Source organism: Megalopta genalis, chromosome 2 (assembly GCF_051020955.1).
Source record: "Megalopta genalis isolate 19385.01 chromosome 2, iyMegGena1_principal, whole genome shotgun sequence".
Lineage (NCBI taxonomy): Eukaryota > Metazoa > Arthropoda > Insecta > Hymenoptera > Halictidae > Megalopta > Megalopta genalis.
This window is the reverse complement of record NC_135014.1, coordinates 38,128,720-38,145,576: the sequence shown is the minus strand read 5'-3', so window position 1 is coordinate 38,145,576 and position 16,857 is coordinate 38,128,720. Positions and strand designations below refer to the sequence as shown.

Here is a 16,857-nt window from a genome sequence, read left to right as displayed (position 1 = left end):
GATATAATACCTATGATGTGACTACACAACTATACGTTTGTCATCGTTTATGTACACAAATTATACATCGTCGTATGTGGAAAAATGGCACCGCTGAAGGATGTTGTTTCTTTGTACAAACATTTAAAGCAAGAATGGCAAAAGGTTCCGTGCAATTTAAAAAGATGCGGCGAAATACTTAATCAATTAAAGGTAGTGTATACAAATTGGTTATGGTACTTTAATATTATTGCGAAATATTAACATTATGAAATATGCAGACAGTATAACCTAATTAGTCTGTCAAAATGAATTGTCATGGTATATGAAGTCTAAGTTTATTATATAGTATTCGTTTAGTATTAAGTATTACTGTTTCCACAATTTTTTTCATATGGTTAGTATTTATCAGAAATTTGATCAAGTAATTTATTTTCACAGGTTGGTCTTACTCATTTGATGTTTCTTCCAACATCTAATAACACAGCAAGTCAGAATGAACTGTTGATAGCTCGTATGTATCGATGCATGATATACATGTATCTACAATTCGAACACAGATAGAAAATAATATTATTTCTTACCTATCTTATAATTACAGGTGATATTTTAGAAATTGGTGCACAATGGAGTATAGTCACAGAAGACATACCTTCTTTTGAACGTTACATGGCACAATTAAAATGTTACTATTTTGATTACAAGTCTGATCTTTTGGAATCAGCATACAAATATCATCTATTAGGACTGAATCTGCTGTTTCTGTTGTCTCAAAATCGTGTTGCCGAATTTCACACGGAATTGGAATTACTACCTTCTGATCAGATACAATCTAACGTTTATATTAGACACCCTTTAAGCTTAGAACAGTATTTAATGGAGGGATCATACAATAAAATATTTTTAGCGAAAGGCAACGTACCAGCGGCATCGTACAACTTCTTCATAGATATTTTATTGAATACTGTGCGTGATGAGATTGGAGCCTGTATGGAAAGTGCTTACGACAAGATTTCGATTCAAGATGCCTCCAGAATGCTTAATCTAAATTCAGAAAAGGATGTGAAAGCGTTCGCGATCAAAAAGAATTGGAATTTGGCCAAAGATGGTTACTTTTACTTCGCAACTACGAACGAAAAGAAAGCTGAAGAACCAATACCCAGTTCAGATTTGGCTACACTAGCCATAGATTATGCAAGAGAACTTGAAATGATTGTTTAATAAACATGTCTATCATCCTCTTGCTATTTTATAAATAAATACAAATTATCATGTAGTTATTACAAATTAAATTAGCCTTTCATACTCACGTTAAATTCGAAATAAAACATTAAAATTTATTTTTTAAAAAAAGAAGCATACTATGGTAAAATCATAATTACATGATGTACATATGTAGTACATACCTAGTATATATATATGCATACCATATAGTATGTGAGGTCTAAGGTACTTACATACTATACTTTCTACTTGCCTACATAGTTTTAATGTTTTGTCATAGTTGGTGCTGCAAATTTTATACATGTGTTATGTATGTAACATAATACACATATCCACTAATTTTTTAGCCTATATACCTATATATATAACTTCAGATAATTTCCCTAAAGCAAAGATAAAATTACCTACGTGACATCAGAATGATCAAGATGTATAAGCTATGCCAATATGATATGTATATGTACATACAATGATACGTAAGTTTTAATGTTAAAACAGGATTCACTGCGAATTGGATGCGGAGTAAGATGGTGGGGATGTGCGCGCCAGCATAGGGAGTAAGAAAAGTTTGCAGGAGTAGGTTCCATTATGTACTGTATTACGGTCCAAATCTAGAAATGTATTCTGTTATTCAGATCCAGAATCTGGACTGGAGTCAATTTGCTCTGTCTGTCAGCGAATCGTCAACCAATCAGAGCAAAGCAATTTCTGTTCTCATCCTTGACTGTGTAGCAAGCTGCGGCCCGAAACCGTGTAGGAGTTAGAGTTAGAATTATACAACTGTACACACTTCTAATTATAATTATAATCGATTGTAAAAAGATCAAGTAGTAACTAAAATATCAATAAAAGTAGTACTTGCTATTGTCATTGTTTTTCTATACCTTTTCTTATACGTGCGTTTAATGATCCACACAATTTGCACAAAATGAAATAGAGTGTGAGAGAATTTTTGTTTTTATGGTACTAGGACGGGCCAGTCAGCTAGTATAATTGTCAATGCGTTTATAATCCCAAAGTTTGCAAAATATATTCGTGAATCTCTTCATTTTCGAATTTCCTTGACATAAAAAGGAAAATTAGTGTTCATTAAAATGTTACGTCGCTATGAACGTGTCTTACTTTTTTCGGATAAACAAATGGTCATATTTGATATTGGAAGCGCATACACAAAGTAAAGCAACACCTGCATTTGTTTGAGTATTGTAACAATTAATTGTAACAATTTAAAATTAAATTTATGACTAGATACGGCTACGCAAACGAAGCTACACCACGCGGAATGGTAAGGACTGAGACTATTTGTTCAGAAACTAAACAGATCCGGAAGATTTATGACTATAGGGACACAGAGGATTTGTATCAGCTACTTGTAGAGTTTTTTCATTGTTTATTTTTCAGGTAACAACTTTATATATTCATAAACTATTTTCATCTTATTGTGTTGTGTTCTTTAATTATTTATCCTTGATCACAGATATGTTGTGATAACACCTAAGGATGCCAGAATCATGATATTAGAATCGTGTTTAACGCCATCTCAATTCAGAGAAACATTGGCTAAAGTATTGTTTAGGCATTTTGAGATTGGTTCTTTAACTTTTTTGTCTTCTCATTTGGCAACAATTAGTACTTTAGGCACCAATACAGCTTTAGTATTGGATGTTGGATACAAAGAAGCTACATTGATTCCAATTTATGAAGGTGTACCAATCTTGAAAGCATGGCAGGCACTTCCTTTAGCTGGCGAAGCTGTACATATGTAAATACTGCACATCAAAATATGATACAATCGTTATTACGTACACATGTGTGTTACTCATATTTTATTTTTATAGGCATTTGATGAAATGTTTAAAAGAAATATCACCCAATGTGAATATAACAGAAAAACTTGTGGAAGATATAAAAGTTAGAACATGCTTTGTTACTACATTGGAAAGATCCATTAAATTAGGAACTGAAGATGCTCCTAAACCTCCTCCTATGGTTGCATACCATGGAGTTAAAAATATTATTATACCTGGCGAAGTTAGAGAGAAAGCATTTGAAATATTATGGGAGAGAGATAATGATAATTTAAGCATACCTACAATGATATTAGATGCTATTCTTAAGGTATGTTCAAGATTATGTTATTAAGATCGCATTGATATTTATTTGAAATATCCTAATGCTACTTTTTGCTGCAGTGTCCAATAGATACTAGGCGAACTTTGGCTGAAAATATAATATTAATCGGAGGCACAACAATGGCAAAAGGATTCGTTAGCCGTCTTAAATCAGAACTTCTAGCTTTATTGAAAAGCAATCTTTACTCTGAAAAGCTAAAAATTCAAGTCTTCAAATTTCATACTGCTCCTAGTAAACCTAATTGCACAGCATGGTTGGGAGGTGCCATTTTTGGAACCGTTGACCTGCGATTGAGATGTATAACGAAAGAAAATTTTTTGAAATCGAACAGAGTGCCCGATTGGACTAGTTTAGTGGATAATCAGAGACAGGATCTTGCAGCTTGTGAATTATGAATCACTACTTAATGTGCTTGAGCGTCTTTATATGTACATACTAAAATGTATAAACAATTCTATTTATTTTCCACCTGTATTTCTTATCAATAGGAAATATACTTAAATGCATTAAATGAAAAGAGAAACGCCGCTTTGAAAATTTGAAATGCTTTTTATTCACAAAAACCGATTTACGAAATTTTCAAATTTATATTACAAATTTTTTGTATTACAAGGTTGTGAGCAGTGTAAGTTTCTCATTGAGTTGGAGTTGTGTTTTTATTAATTGCGAAAGTGCAACAACCATCAAGAGATCTTTTACGTTACTGTTAAACATTTCATCGAATTGATCGCTCGACATTTTTGGTACAGAGTGCACCATGTCTAGCAGAGCACGACCTACCTGAAAGTATTAAATAATTCATTGCAAATGTAAATAGAACATAGAAATACAAAAACTCATTACAATATAGAAAAACAGAAATAAATAAGTACTTGATTATCTGGTGGTTGTTTAGAATTGAGAACGTCATCAACATATTGAAGTACTTGCTCTAACATGGAAGACAGCTTGCCACTGGCTTCTGCAATTTGAGCAAGATCCATCATTGGTTCTATACCACCTCCTGTTTTTACACCAGCTATTTGCGCATGAGCAGGTAACTGTGTCTTTGAACAAAGCTGTAGTCCAACTATTTCTGGTTCGTAACATGTAATCTAAAAAGTAATTACATTTTTTAAGCTCATAAAAGTATTTGTATTTGATATACATAAAACCATCTCGTTTAAATTATAATAAATAACATACTTGTACTTTAACTGGTGTGAACATGGAACCTTGTTTTCCATTGGGTACTCCTAATGGTACGCACACATAGGCTTTAATTGCCATTCTAGTAGTATTTATCAGTGTTGTATCAACAGTCAAATGAACAGGATTATTACACTCACGAACATAGTATTCATGTATAACAGAGGAGTGAGTGGTAACCTATAAGATGTATTGGAAATAAAAGATTTTCATTACTTTTGACAACACCAAATTAATGAAAAGTAATTTACCTCGTTCCCAGTTGCCCACCAACCAACGATGTTTTCTTGTGCATTCACTCTGTGATTTAAATCATATAAGTCGATTCCGTATGTCAAATCGGCTTCTACTTGACTCTCGGACTCTTTATGCGGTACACAGAAACAATTTGTTACTTCGACCATACCTTTTTCAGCTGTGCCTAAAAAAATCATCGAATAATGTACAATTTTCAATATTAGTTCACATTAACAATAATTGGGCCTAATAAAATAACCAATATAGAAACTATATTATATTGAAACGATATATGTTTTGCATCGAAATAACGTCAAGTTTTGCATTACCTAATAATGTACCAATAACACGGTGGGATTCGGCTTTTCGACGTTCATAAGCGTCGACTACTTGAAAAAGAACCACAGGATGAACTTTTACAGTAAGATTAAGTGCCATATTTCACTTTACTTGCTTCTATGTAGATATGTATTCAACAGAAAGTACTGTACTTTAATGATCACGATTCTTGGTGCACGAATTGGTGCATGGGTACGATGCACGAAGTACGTCACGACACGACACCACTATTGCTTGACCACAGAGTGCAGAGACAGAACATTCTTATAGAGGTGAGCCTTCATCGTTGTCGGTCCATACATATCAATTACCAATGCGCATGTGTATAAGTACGTATGTGTACGCGCAAGATTTTATGAAAATTTAAAGTCAAATAAAAGAGGTTCTTCAAAAATTAACTTAGTCATTCGTTGCCATTATCAATTTTTATGTTGCGATAATTTTTACATTATTAATGTAATACATTAGCAGTGATTATGATATATACATGAGAACAAATGAGAATTACATAATGGTAGACAACCAATATCCCCACTTTCTACCTTTGTGGTTTAGATTGAAAGATTAAAATCGTTTGATTGTCATTGGTTATCGTTGTATTAGTTTAAATTATAATTATTATGGATTCTCTGTTAATACCATAATGTAGTATAATAATAATTAAATGAAATGGAAAGTAGCTAATGAGAAACTTGAACCCTATTATATGTATATTCGGAATTCTGAAAAATTTAAGCAACGCTACAAGTTTATGAGGCCGGACTTTCAACGGAATATTATTGCCATAAAACTTAGAAACTAACATGTGATGCTTCGTAATCATCGAACAATGTGCGTCTGGTAGGCGTGATTTCGATGTGGACAGCAGTGGACAGTTGGTTGTTGCTATAGTTGGTTGAAGCTAGTGGCTGGTACGACATTTAGTGGTTAAATCTTATAACAAAAAAGGATAGAAACAGTATTGTAGTCTTAAATGATAATACAGTTGCAACACGATTAAAATTCTCGTGAATGGAAGGCGTTACTGTCATGTAGTGCATACATACAATGACGTATAGACGTCAAGTGCACACCAAGTACTTATTTTTTTTCGACTGTTATCATGGGTTCCAGATTGAGGCAAGTAAATCTTTCATTCAAAATTTTGTTCTCATAGATGGGTATGCTCTCATGAATATTTCTCAGCTTTTGTGTTTATACTTTATAAAACAATTAAAACAAATGAAAGTACTTTTTTCTATCATACCATAGCATTGCCTAAGTCATTTTTTCTTTTTTTTTAATCAATGTTTAGTTCACTACTTTAGTAGATTTGATTTTTTAGTTACTAAAATTAAAAAAGGAAATATGAATAGTACATCAAATTCTTATTGTTTAATATAAATATTACGTTTATGACATTTTCAGAGATAATGTTCAACATCTTTTTGAATGCTTTTGCGAGGTAGCTGCACCATTGGGAGAAAAACTACCATGGATACTTCAGAAGTACCCTAGCTCCTTTTTGGATGAAGAAATACTTAAGTCGGTACCTAAATTTGCATACCCCTGTGAAATAGAGAAGTAAGTTTTTAACAATTATTTGCTTTGAATGCTTATACAAAAATTTTCAACGTGTAGGTGAAAATTGTTATAGTTGTACAAAATTATTTCAGCCTGGTGGTACAACATTTTTCATTTGTACTCACTAGCATTGATTCTAAATGGACATTTGGATTCTGTCGACATGATCCCAAGACAGACACTGGTCTAGTAATTTTAAGTGCATTACCATGGCATGAAATATTTTATAAGTTAGTATTTCTTTCAACACATTAAATACAAGATATCATGGATAAACTACAACAAATTTGGATATATTTAAAGTCATCTCATTTTATGTACGAATAGGCTTTTAAACAAAATTGCTACATTGATTCAGAGCACTGGCACTGGAGAAGATCTTTGGAAATTTTTTGAAACCGTATATAATAGTACGGTTCCCATTCCTGGTAGTTCCATATCGATTCCTGTACCAAATTCTAAAGTGGTATGTAGTTTGCTAAGCATGCTTCTTATTTAATATTTTGCAAGTTATATATTTATTAATTTCCAGAACTTTATTTATCAAAGTCCTAAGCAATTTCAATTACCGAGTATACCAGAAAATGTAAGTAATTGTAAATCGTTTGTTGTACTTTTGTGCATGGAATAATTCCTATACGAATTCTTCTTCTACATTTCAGAGAAATTTGACTGAATATTACAGTGCTGTTGATGCTCATAATATGATGATAGTGTTTGCTTCCATGCTGTATGAGCGGCGAATTATTTTCACTTCGAAACGTCTTTCAAGATTGAGTGCATGCGTTCAAGCGTGCAATGCTTTAATTTATCCAATGATTTGGCAACATATATATATTCCAGTTCTGCCATTATCTTTAATAGATTATTTATTAGCACCGATGCCGTTTTTAATCGGAGTACCGTCTCCAACTCTTCAGGTATTTAAATATTCGTTTCCATTTAAATCATTTAATAAATAGTCAATTTTTGTATTTTAATATTTTGTTCAATTTGTAGAGAGTCCGAAAAAGTGATTTGGGAGAAGTAGTCATATTGGATGCGGATAACAATATCATAGAGTCTCCGTTCGAAGATTTAGAGTCTTTACCTCAAGACGTAGTTCGTATAAACACTTGATTTTATTTTTCAAGTATCGATCTAATTCTTAAGAAATAAACACATCTTAAATAATAAAATAAAAAGTTTCTTTGTCCCAGGTAGCCAATTTAAAGAAGGCATTGCGCAATAGAGCTACGCTACTCGGTGATGGCGTGTCTAGGGCATTCTTGCGAGCATTGGTGCAGTTAACTGCTGGATACAAGGATGCATTAATTTTAGAGCAAGGCCAGTGTATTACGTTTAACCAAAATGCATTTGTGGAAAGTAGGCCATCTTCTATGCAACCTTTTTTACGAAAAATGTTGGAATTGCAAATATTTCAACAGGTAGGAAAAAAGGAATCTTTTATGATAGTTTGGTTGATTAAGGTTTCGTTTGTAATCTAATAATTTGTTTAATAACTTCGAAATTCCTACGTACTTTCAGTTTATAGAAGAAAGACTGAATATGCTTAATTCAGGCCTTGGATTCTCGGATGAATTTGAAGTGGAAGCTTGCAGCTATTCCGCCAAATCTAGCAGTAAGTTTATGCAGCAGTATCGAGAATGGACGTACGCTATGCGAAAAGAAAGTTCGGCATTTTTCCGTAGTGTAAAAGATAAGGTGAATTGTGTATTAATTTTTCTCGAACACATTATACGATACATCGGTTTGTTGAACGTATTTGTAGTTCTAATTGCCTGCGATTTCAGGCCAATCCAGCTGTGAAGTATGCAGTTAAATCTGTAAGTAATTATTAATTGCACAATAAGTTTTATCTACATACGTTTCGACACGGATATCGTTTATGTATTGGAACATCTTTACAGGTGAAAGACAAAGGAAAGGATATGAAAACAGCGTACAAAGGACTGAAATGGAAAGGTGGTATGTTGTTCCTTTTTATTCAAAATATCTTGGAATCCTTTAATTTTGGTTGACAATTTTCAGGAAGGGCGAACAGAAGTGAAACAAGTAGGAGATTTCACCAGCCGAGGTCTGCACCTAGTTCCCCTACTTCCGACAGGAGGCCTATAGACTTTACATCGCCACCAAAATCACCAAACGGTTTCACCGCGACCACTAGCTATAGGAAAGATCTTCGGTTGCGTAATAGTAATTTCGCTGATTCAAGGTACATTTATATTTCTCGACTCCACACTTCTACTTCATTGTACAATACATGCTTCATTTGTACCGCTGAACTTTTGTAGAAAACAATATTCACCATTAAGTCCTAGTTCTCCGGAAGAAACTGATTCTCCGCCAGAACGAGTGAACATTGACCTTATGCAAGAGCTTCGTCACGTAATATTTCCAAATACACCTCCTGTTGACAGAACAGTAAGTATACCAGTATATATATGTAAAGAAGTATCATCGAATTGTGTCCCAGGACGAATTATTTTGTTAAACGTAATGTTCCATTTGTAATTGAAGTGTATACATACAGCAGTACATATTGCTTATCACAATGTGTAATGTCTCTGCTAGCAGCATCTGTAGCATGGTTATCAAATTATAGATACTTTATGGACATTAAAATTCTCTGTTCAGAATCACTCGATCCATGCATGCATTATCTAAAATTGTTTTTCTTCTAAATTCCAATGATTAAATAGAATTAAATTTCTGTAGTTCGCTATTGTTTTAAATGTAATTTTTAAATAGAATTTAAGTTCATCAATTTTTTTATAATGTTATATGTCCGTGAAGTAACTTTATATGTGCACCCATTATGTTCATAATTCTGTGTGATGGATCAATTTCAGTTGAAGCCAGTACGCAGTTTAGACAGTTTGAGACCTGCATGGAGTGGGCATATGCGGCACGGTCCTCCACCTAGTACAAATGTTGCAAATCCCATCATCACAGTCACCTCGTCCGCAAAAACTCCATCTCATCATATTCCGCATTCCAGCTTCGGTAGATCAGTCGATCGGTCGAACATTTTGCTAGATATCAATGACGTATTAATTGGTAACATTCAAACCGGTGCAAATAGATCATTGCCATTGAATTCGTTGGCCATGAAATCGAACAATGTTGTCGAGAGTAAAACGGAAAAAATGTCGTTTCCACCGGTTTCACAAGTATGTGCGGATAACGTATGTTCGAAGAACGTAAGCCTGAACACGCAAAAAATGAAAACGAAGCAACACAAAAATATTGTTGGACTTTGCTCGAGTAACGTGAAATTTTATACCGACGACATTCTTACTAATTATGATCCAGGAATGGATGGGAAATCTTTTGATTCACATTTAAAAACTCTAGAATCTTCTACTAGTCTAAAAGATAATGATCCGTTCGATACAAGCAAAGTGTTCACACCTTCCTACTTGCAATCAACAATTTTCCAAACCACAAGCGCATCATTGTCTGTTAATTCGAACGTTTCATACTATGCATTCAATAGCACATCCTGCTCTGCACATTCGAAGGTAAACGTCATCAATCGTTGTCTTTTGTTTGTGAATCTACGTACTTACACGTACATCGATGTATACGTACATACATATGTACCTAACATACAGATGTATACAGGGGTTCTAATTGATAATTATCCCAAGTCAAAGTATGAGTTACATTTGGTAAATTGATTTTATTTTTGTCAGACCTTTAGAATGCATATTTGACTAGTTGGGTTGCAATTAGGATCCTAAGTAAATGAACAGTCATTTACATATACGAGATAAATGCGTTATACTTAGCAACGCTATTGTTTGATTATTTATAGGACTTCCCCGAAGTGCCAGATTTAATTAGATTAGACTCGACAGTGAGTAGCGATGACTTTGATCCGCTGCTTTCCAAATCCTCGGAATTTCCCAGTTCGAAACAGATGACGCAGTCATTGCATGCACCGGAAATGGGAGAAGGCCTCAGCAACCCGCTATACCCATATTTTCAACCTTTGCACAAAACCACCGAGAAGCCAAAATCATCAGACAATATTGGTGACTTGGATCTATTGCAAGCGTACGGCTTGGACTTTAATAAGTTTAATATAAGTAACGGTGGTTCACCGACCAAAAATGCTGCGACGTGCAACAGTACATCCGAGAGTAATATTGGCAATGTCGATAGCGCGTTCAGCTTAACATTGAACGCTACCGCCATTAAATCACAAAATAATTGGACGAAATTCGAGTAAGTGATACATTAGCAATGAAATTACACATGTTCACTTCACATATCACAATTGTAAATACATAGGGGTAGTTAATTTCTCACTTCGCTCTGTTCCATTAATTTACGAAAATATCATCGAACCTTTACACTACGGAGTGAATTATAGTTGCTAAATGCAGATGAAAGAATTTTACATACAAAAGATTAGTAATATAGTATTACTAATGAACAAAGAATTGTAACGTTTTAGCACGAACCAGCGAAACGGGTTGTAGTGGTATTGCTTTGTAGCACAACTCGTAATAGAATGTCTCCGTGCTTTTGTTACACGAAGATAATAATGATAGATGTTCAAATCAATCGTCCATTCATGCAAGTTTTTAGTCAGTCCCCCATGTTTGCACAAAACTTTTGTTATACTTTTAACTGTAAATGCTGGGAATGGGAGAATTCTACCGAACATTGAAATTAACACTAGAAAATCATTGGAAATATATACCATTTAATACATATATTATTTAAATAAAAATTTTAAGTATAATCTAATCTATATACATTGAAATCATTAAAAAGCGTAAACTCATGAAACGGAAGTCGTATTCACGCAAACAAATAATACTGATAATGTGTAAAAGTACTCATAAATTATCACTTACATTACATGATTATTTGTATCGTTCAAAAAATGATATTTAATCCACAGTAACATATTCCCATTTCTTTTGAGTTTATCAGTGATCAGAACATTGAAAATATTTACTTGTAAACGCAACAATAGGAGAAAAAGAATGATCATCTTTGATACTCAAATGGTTGATTTTCATCGAGAACGCTCATGTTTAATTGAATATGCTGGTCAATAAAGGTGATCAACGCAACGTTGTTTGTCTAACATAACTACTTCCACGCGCTACCCTCGAACGTAATCAAATCGTGTATTATATTAATAATTATCTTTATCGCACATAATCGGTAAATAGTAGAATTAATGAATCGAAACTTATTGAATATGTTTATTGGAATCATTAGTTTGTCATTGTTAGGTTTGAAGTATATTAATTTTTTAACGATTGTTGCACATTCGTCGTTAACGCTTTATAATAAATGAAGATGAGAAATAAATGCTTTCTCCATAATCGTTATTATAATATTTATACGACTATATGAATACATATACGTTACCTGTCTTGTCCTCTTGTCTTTAAAGAAGAGTAAACTAACATATACATATGTAATATGGAAAGATCGAACATACATTTAGGAGATTTTAAAAACGGATTTATGCACTGAATGAAGAATTTAATTTTCTTTTTAATCTATCAGATTAGAATCATGTAGAATTAGCTATTACCAGTACAGTTAAATAAATAAGACATTAATGAAGGAATAAATATCAGAAAAGTGATCGTTACATTGTTTTCAAAGCAGCGATTGCATCAATAATTCGTTGCAATTCTCCTTCGCTGTTTAGCATCTTCTCTTTGTTACCGTTTTGAATATCCAAAGGTACCTTAATATTGTAATCAGGAACTTCCATAGCCTTCCTTGTTTTTTCTATAATATCTACCAATTGTTCTTCCCTTTTAGAAAGTTTTTCTAACTCTTTCTTTGGATCGATTAAACCCTGTAATCAGATTTACAAATTAACCAAGAGTGATCTATTATTGAAATGGACCACAAGAAATATGCAGTTACCTTTAACAGCAGATGCACTTGAACTTTGTCTGTCACTGTAAGGATAGCACATCCAGATGGGGGTTCGTTTGTTCGTATCGTAGAGTAAGCAAGGGTCTCTATTAACAATTGATAATTCATAAGCTTCTTTTTCAGACTGTGATCGGTGCACACAATAAACGCTTCAGTTTTAGTTTTATTTGGTAAATTATAAGTAGCACGTGTGGACCTGACATTCTTTATTAGTTTCATGACAAAGTCAACATCCTTCTCTATTTCTAGATTCCTCCAGGAACACTCGGACTCCTCTGGATAAGGGCTGACACAAATACTGGGATAAATTTGTTTCTTGTGAGGTAAACGTTGATAAAGTTCTTCCGTTATGAACGGCATAAATGGAGACAGTAATCTTAATCCTACGTCCAGCGTTCTGAGCAGAGTTTTTGTTGCCGCGTGCTTTTTCTCGTTATCATTTCCTTGAAATACTGGTTTCAAATACTCCAGGTATACGTCGCACAAATCGTACAACCAAAGGTTGTAACAGGTGGTCGTGGCCGTGGTAAAGTCATATTGTTCCATTGCTTTGTCGCAAGTTTTTGCAGCGTAACTCACACGAGAGAGCATCCACAGATCAACATTTGTGTACGCTTCAAAACTAAGGGAGTCTACACCATGATTACTACTAATGCCATCATTATAATTATAATTACAATTACTGTTGCGAACTTTACAGACAGATTCAGGTAAGTATTTACCTTCTACCGGACGGAACAACAATTGCTCTTGTTCACTAAACGACGCAATGTGTTTATACCAGCGATGCAAATGCGGATAGCTGACAATGTTAACATTTAGTTCGACGAAAGTTAAATATACTTTCGCATCCGTTTGCGACGGTGTGTATCCATCTAGGTAAGGATAATCGCATAAATAATTATTCAAGGCGTCTTGCACACAAGCTTCCTTCAAAGTGCACTTGTACCATTCATTGTTATCGAGTATGTTAGCTTTGCTCTGAACAACTAACATAGGTTCTGCCAATTCGTCATTGTTGCCCATAGAATTTAAATCAAGGTACATCAAAGCAAATTTTGTCGCGTTCCATATTTTGTTACAGAAAAATCTGTAGCCCTGCACGCGCAGAATATCGAGATTGATGTCACGGCCCTGAGAAGTGTACGCGCACAGAGCGAATCTTAACGCGTCCGTGCCGCACTCCGGAATTCCCTGCGGGTAATCGCGTTTCTGTCCTTCTATTGCACGTTTCAGTTCTCTTGGATCCAAATTGCTGTCCAACAGTTGTTTGTGAAGATCTTCCAATGATATTCCATTAATTACGTCCATCGGGTCTATTACGTTTCCCAGGGATTTACTCATTTTTCTACCATGTGCATCTCTGACCATCGCATGCAGGTAGACTTCTTTAAATGGTAACTTCCCTAATAACTTTTGTCCAAAAAACACCATTCTCGCTACCCAAAAAAATAGTATATCGTGTCCAGTTTCTAATAACGAGCCAGGATAGAACGCCTCAAGTTCTTCAGTTTGATTTGGCCATCCGAATATCGAAAATGGAAATAGGCCAGAAGAGAACCATGTATCCAATACGTCGGGATCTTGTTCAACAACTATATTGTTCACAGTTGTACCTAACTTTCTAGCTGCTTTCTCCTTAGCTTCGCTTTCTGACCGCGCACTGACCCACAATTCTCCACGTAACTGCATATTTACTTCCCCATCGAGTACTTTAACGAAGTACGCGGGGATACGATGACCCCACCACAACTGACGCGAAATGCACCAGTCCTTGATATTTTCCATCCAATGATACCAGATTTTCTTGTATTGATCTGGAATAATTTTCAATTCGCCCGTTTGCACCGCTTTCATAGCATTTTCTGCCATTTCACAACACCTTACATACCACTGAGGTTTCATCAATGGCTCAACAACGTCTTTGGATCTACTGCATATCGGCACCACCATGGGATTGTCTTTAATTTCAACAAATAAATTTCTTGCTGTCAATTCTTCTATTATGGCTGCTCTAGCATGAAATCGTTTCATTCCCTGACCAATACAATTCAAATATGATTAGTTATTTACAACAATTTACTTTCAATAATAAACAAGCACTTGTAACTAATATAAGTAATGTAAATACCGTAAATTGTCCATAATCACCGATAACATTCCCACTATCATCGAAAATTGTAATAAACTCTAAGTTGTGTCTCTTTCCTATCTCATAATCGTTAGGATCATGAGCAGGTGTAATTTTTACAGCTCCTATGAAATCAATATATATACGTAAGTGTAAATCACATTCACATAAAAATATTTTGTACAATCGTAATACTTACCTGTTCCAAATTCCTTTTCAACATATTCGTCGGCAATAATAGGTAATTTTCTATTGCAAAACGGATGCTGTACGTATTTTCCAATAAATTTGGTATATCTAGTATCTTGCGGGTGCACAGCAATGGCGGTATCTCCTAGCATAGTCTCAATTCGAGTAGTAGCCACAACTATCCTTTCCTTTGTACCGATTACTTCATAAGCAAATAATACTAACACTCCAAACTCCACTTTTTCTTGATATCCAGGAATTGAAAACAACGTTCGACCCGTTAATTCTACTTTGTCAACCTAAAGCGAAAACCTATGTTAGACACATGACTTACAAATATATCTTGCAAGTAAATTGTCTTACTTCTATATCAGAGATAGCACTTTTTAGAGTGCATGACCAGTTCACCAAACGATTACTCCTATAAATTACACCTTCGTCGTGCAACCTTATAAATGCTTCTGTAACAGCATTGCACAGTTTTGGATCCATAGTGAAACAAGCACGGTCCCAATCAAAGGAACCACCTAGTCTTTTTAGCTGTAAATAAATTCTGTGCCCTTTTCTGAAATACATTTATCAAGCATCATAATCTTACTTTTTCCTCCCTTTTCTTTTCATTCCTTTATAGTTTATTTACACCTACTCTTCTTTCCAGTTCCAAACTTTTTCTATAAACTTTTCTCTTCCTATATCATGGCGACTTTTTTGTTGCTCCTTCCATAGCTTTTTTTCAACAACCACTTGTGTAGCAATACCAGCATGATCACAACCAGGATTCCATAGTGTTGTACGTCCTTTCATGCGATTCCTTATAAATTATAAATGCCTACTGTATACAACTAAAGAAAATGATACTGTTTTATAATTACATGATAATATTTACCATCTTGTAATAGCATCTTGAACAGCATTCGTTAATGCATGTCCAAGATGAAGAACACCAGTAACATTCGGTGGTGGTATGACCATAATAAATTTACCTTTAGGATTTGGTTCTGATATAGCTTTACCCTGTCAAAAATAATAAAGAAATTTAATATCTTATACATTTGCAAACTTACTACATAAGTAATCTGATTGCATACACCATATTCAGGTTTGAAAAATCCTTGTTTTTCCCACCATGCATACCACATAGCTTCAACATATTTTGGACTATATGTATCAGGCATTGTACAATTAACATCCTTTTTCTCTCCTAAAGGTGTATCAATAATATAGACAGCTGATTCTTTGGAATCTTTTTTATTTTCACTTTTCTGAAATCAAAGTTGTGTAATCTTCACTGCGAGACTACTACAATACAACCAACCATGCAAAATCACGATATGGAACTCAAAACTCATAAAGAAAAAGACACGAGTTTCAATAATTATTTTAAATCATACAAATATCGTTCAAATTTTGAAAATCTATAATTGTAATGACCATATGGTCATTATAGAGCGATAAAATAATGTGAATGTTATAAAAGATAAACCTGTATCCTCACTTCATTCTTTTCTTTCACTTTCACCGTTTTATCGCTGACTTCTTTCTTTTCTTGTTTTTGCTTAAACTTGTCGAGTTTTGCTAATTTCTTAGCTTCTTTCTGCAATTGTTTCGCGGTTTTTTGCGGAGTTTCAATCTCTCCATTTACTTTCTCGTCTTTTATATCAACCATTTTACCAGTAGTCACGGTTTCTTCTTCATATATCACGTGCAACGCACAATTTTAATCTGACGACACAATTTGAACAAATACAATTTTAACCATGTGCTTTTTCACGTACAGCACATTTGATCGTACCAATTTCGTACTGTGTAGTAAGTAGTTACTTCACTGTAGCTGTAGTCTATAGTCTGTATTACAAGTATGTACAACGTGCAATCAAACAGCAAGTGTACAAGTTTGTGTTCGTGAGTTTGCATAAGTGTGACTATAATGAATTTTCACCGATGAATAGGAA

General features: G+C 34.2%; 5 protein-coding genes across 14 annotated transcripts; 3 read left to right on the top strand and 2 right to left on the bottom strand.

Annotated features, from left to right (window-relative positions):
- The first annotated feature begins 35 nt into the window (after window positions 1-35).
- Window positions 36-1,255, top strand: Rpn12 (regulatory particle non-ATPase 12). The gene is made up of 3 exons (XM_033478999.2): window positions 36-192; window positions 421-493; window positions 581-1,255. The coding sequence occupies exons 1-3, from the start codon at window positions 85-87 to the stop codon at window positions 1,198-1,200; spliced, it is 801 nt and encodes a 266-aa protein (XP_033334890.1). The 5' UTR covers window positions 36-84; the 3' UTR covers window positions 1,201-1,255.
- Window positions 1,256-1,400: 145 nt separating this feature from the next.
- Arp10 (Actin-related protein 10) lies at window positions 1,401-3,873 on the top strand. Its single transcript, XM_033478996.2, has 5 exons — window positions 1,401-2,377; window positions 2,452-2,604; window positions 2,681-2,965; window positions 3,042-3,321; window positions 3,396-3,873. The coding sequence occupies exons 1-5, from the start codon at window positions 2,298-2,300 to the stop codon at window positions 3,729-3,731; spliced, it is 1,134 nt and encodes a 377-aa protein (XP_033334887.1). The 5' UTR covers window positions 1,401-2,297; the 3' UTR covers window positions 3,732-3,873.
- Window positions 3,866-5,351, bottom strand: eIF3f1 (eukaryotic translation initiation factor 3 subunit f1). Its single transcript, XM_033478997.2, has 5 exons — window positions 5,091-5,351; window positions 4,776-4,945; window positions 4,522-4,704; window positions 4,209-4,430; window positions 3,866-4,116 (listed from the first exon to the last, which is right to left on the bottom strand). The coding sequence occupies exons 1-5, from the start codon at window positions 5,197-5,199 to the stop codon at window positions 3,943-3,945; spliced, it is 858 nt and encodes a 285-aa protein (XP_033334888.1). The 5' UTR covers window positions 5,200-5,351; the 3' UTR covers window positions 3,866-3,942.
- A 336-nt stretch (window positions 5,352-5,687) lies between these two features.
- On the top strand, window positions 5,688-12,014 carry LOC117225427 (DENN domain-containing protein 1B). Of its 9 annotated transcripts, none has more exons than XM_033478985.2 (15): window positions 5,688-6,219; window positions 6,508-6,663; window positions 6,756-6,893; window positions 6,967-7,129; window positions 7,196-7,249; window positions 7,326-7,583; window positions 7,663-7,764; window positions 7,863-8,090; window positions 8,191-8,367; window positions 8,457-8,489; window positions 8,574-8,631; window positions 8,695-8,878; window positions 8,979-9,087; window positions 9,516-10,187; window positions 10,484-12,014. In XM_033478985.2, the coding sequence occupies exons 1-15, from the start codon at window positions 6,203-6,205 to the stop codon at window positions 10,898-10,900; spliced, it is 2,766 nt and encodes a 921-aa protein (XP_033334876.1). In that variant the 5' UTR covers window positions 5,688-6,202; the 3' UTR covers window positions 10,901-12,014. The 9 variants fall into 9 exon arrangements, with proteins under 9 accessions (XP_033334876.1, XP_033334879.1, XP_033334875.1 ...); XM_033478988.2 differs by having other exon boundaries at window positions 5,694-6,219; window positions 7,022-7,129; window positions 7,213-7,249; window positions 8,958-9,087; XM_033478984.2 differs by having other exon boundaries at window positions 5,696-6,219; window positions 8,574-8,628; window positions 8,958-9,087.
- Window positions 12,015-12,169: 155 nt separating this feature from the next.
- ValRS (Valyl-tRNA synthetase) lies at window positions 12,170-16,776 on the bottom strand. Of its 2 annotated transcripts, none has more exons than XM_033478977.2 (9): window positions 16,389-16,776; window positions 15,994-16,167; window positions 15,792-15,919; window positions 15,552-15,716; window positions 15,269-15,470; window positions 14,916-15,204; window positions 14,717-14,841; window positions 12,574-14,622; window positions 12,170-12,502 (listed from the first exon to the last, which is right to left on the bottom strand). In XM_033478977.2, exons 1-9 carry the CDS (start codon window positions 16,569-16,571, stop codon window positions 12,287-12,289), a joined length of 3,531 nt encoding a protein of 1,176 aa, XP_033334868.2. In that variant the 5' UTR covers window positions 16,572-16,776; the 3' UTR covers window positions 12,170-12,286. The 2 variants fall into 2 exon arrangements, with proteins under 2 accessions (XP_033334868.2, XP_033334869.2); XM_033478978.2 differs by having other exon boundaries at window positions 16,401-16,776.
- Window positions 16,777-16,857: the final 81 nt, after the last annotated feature.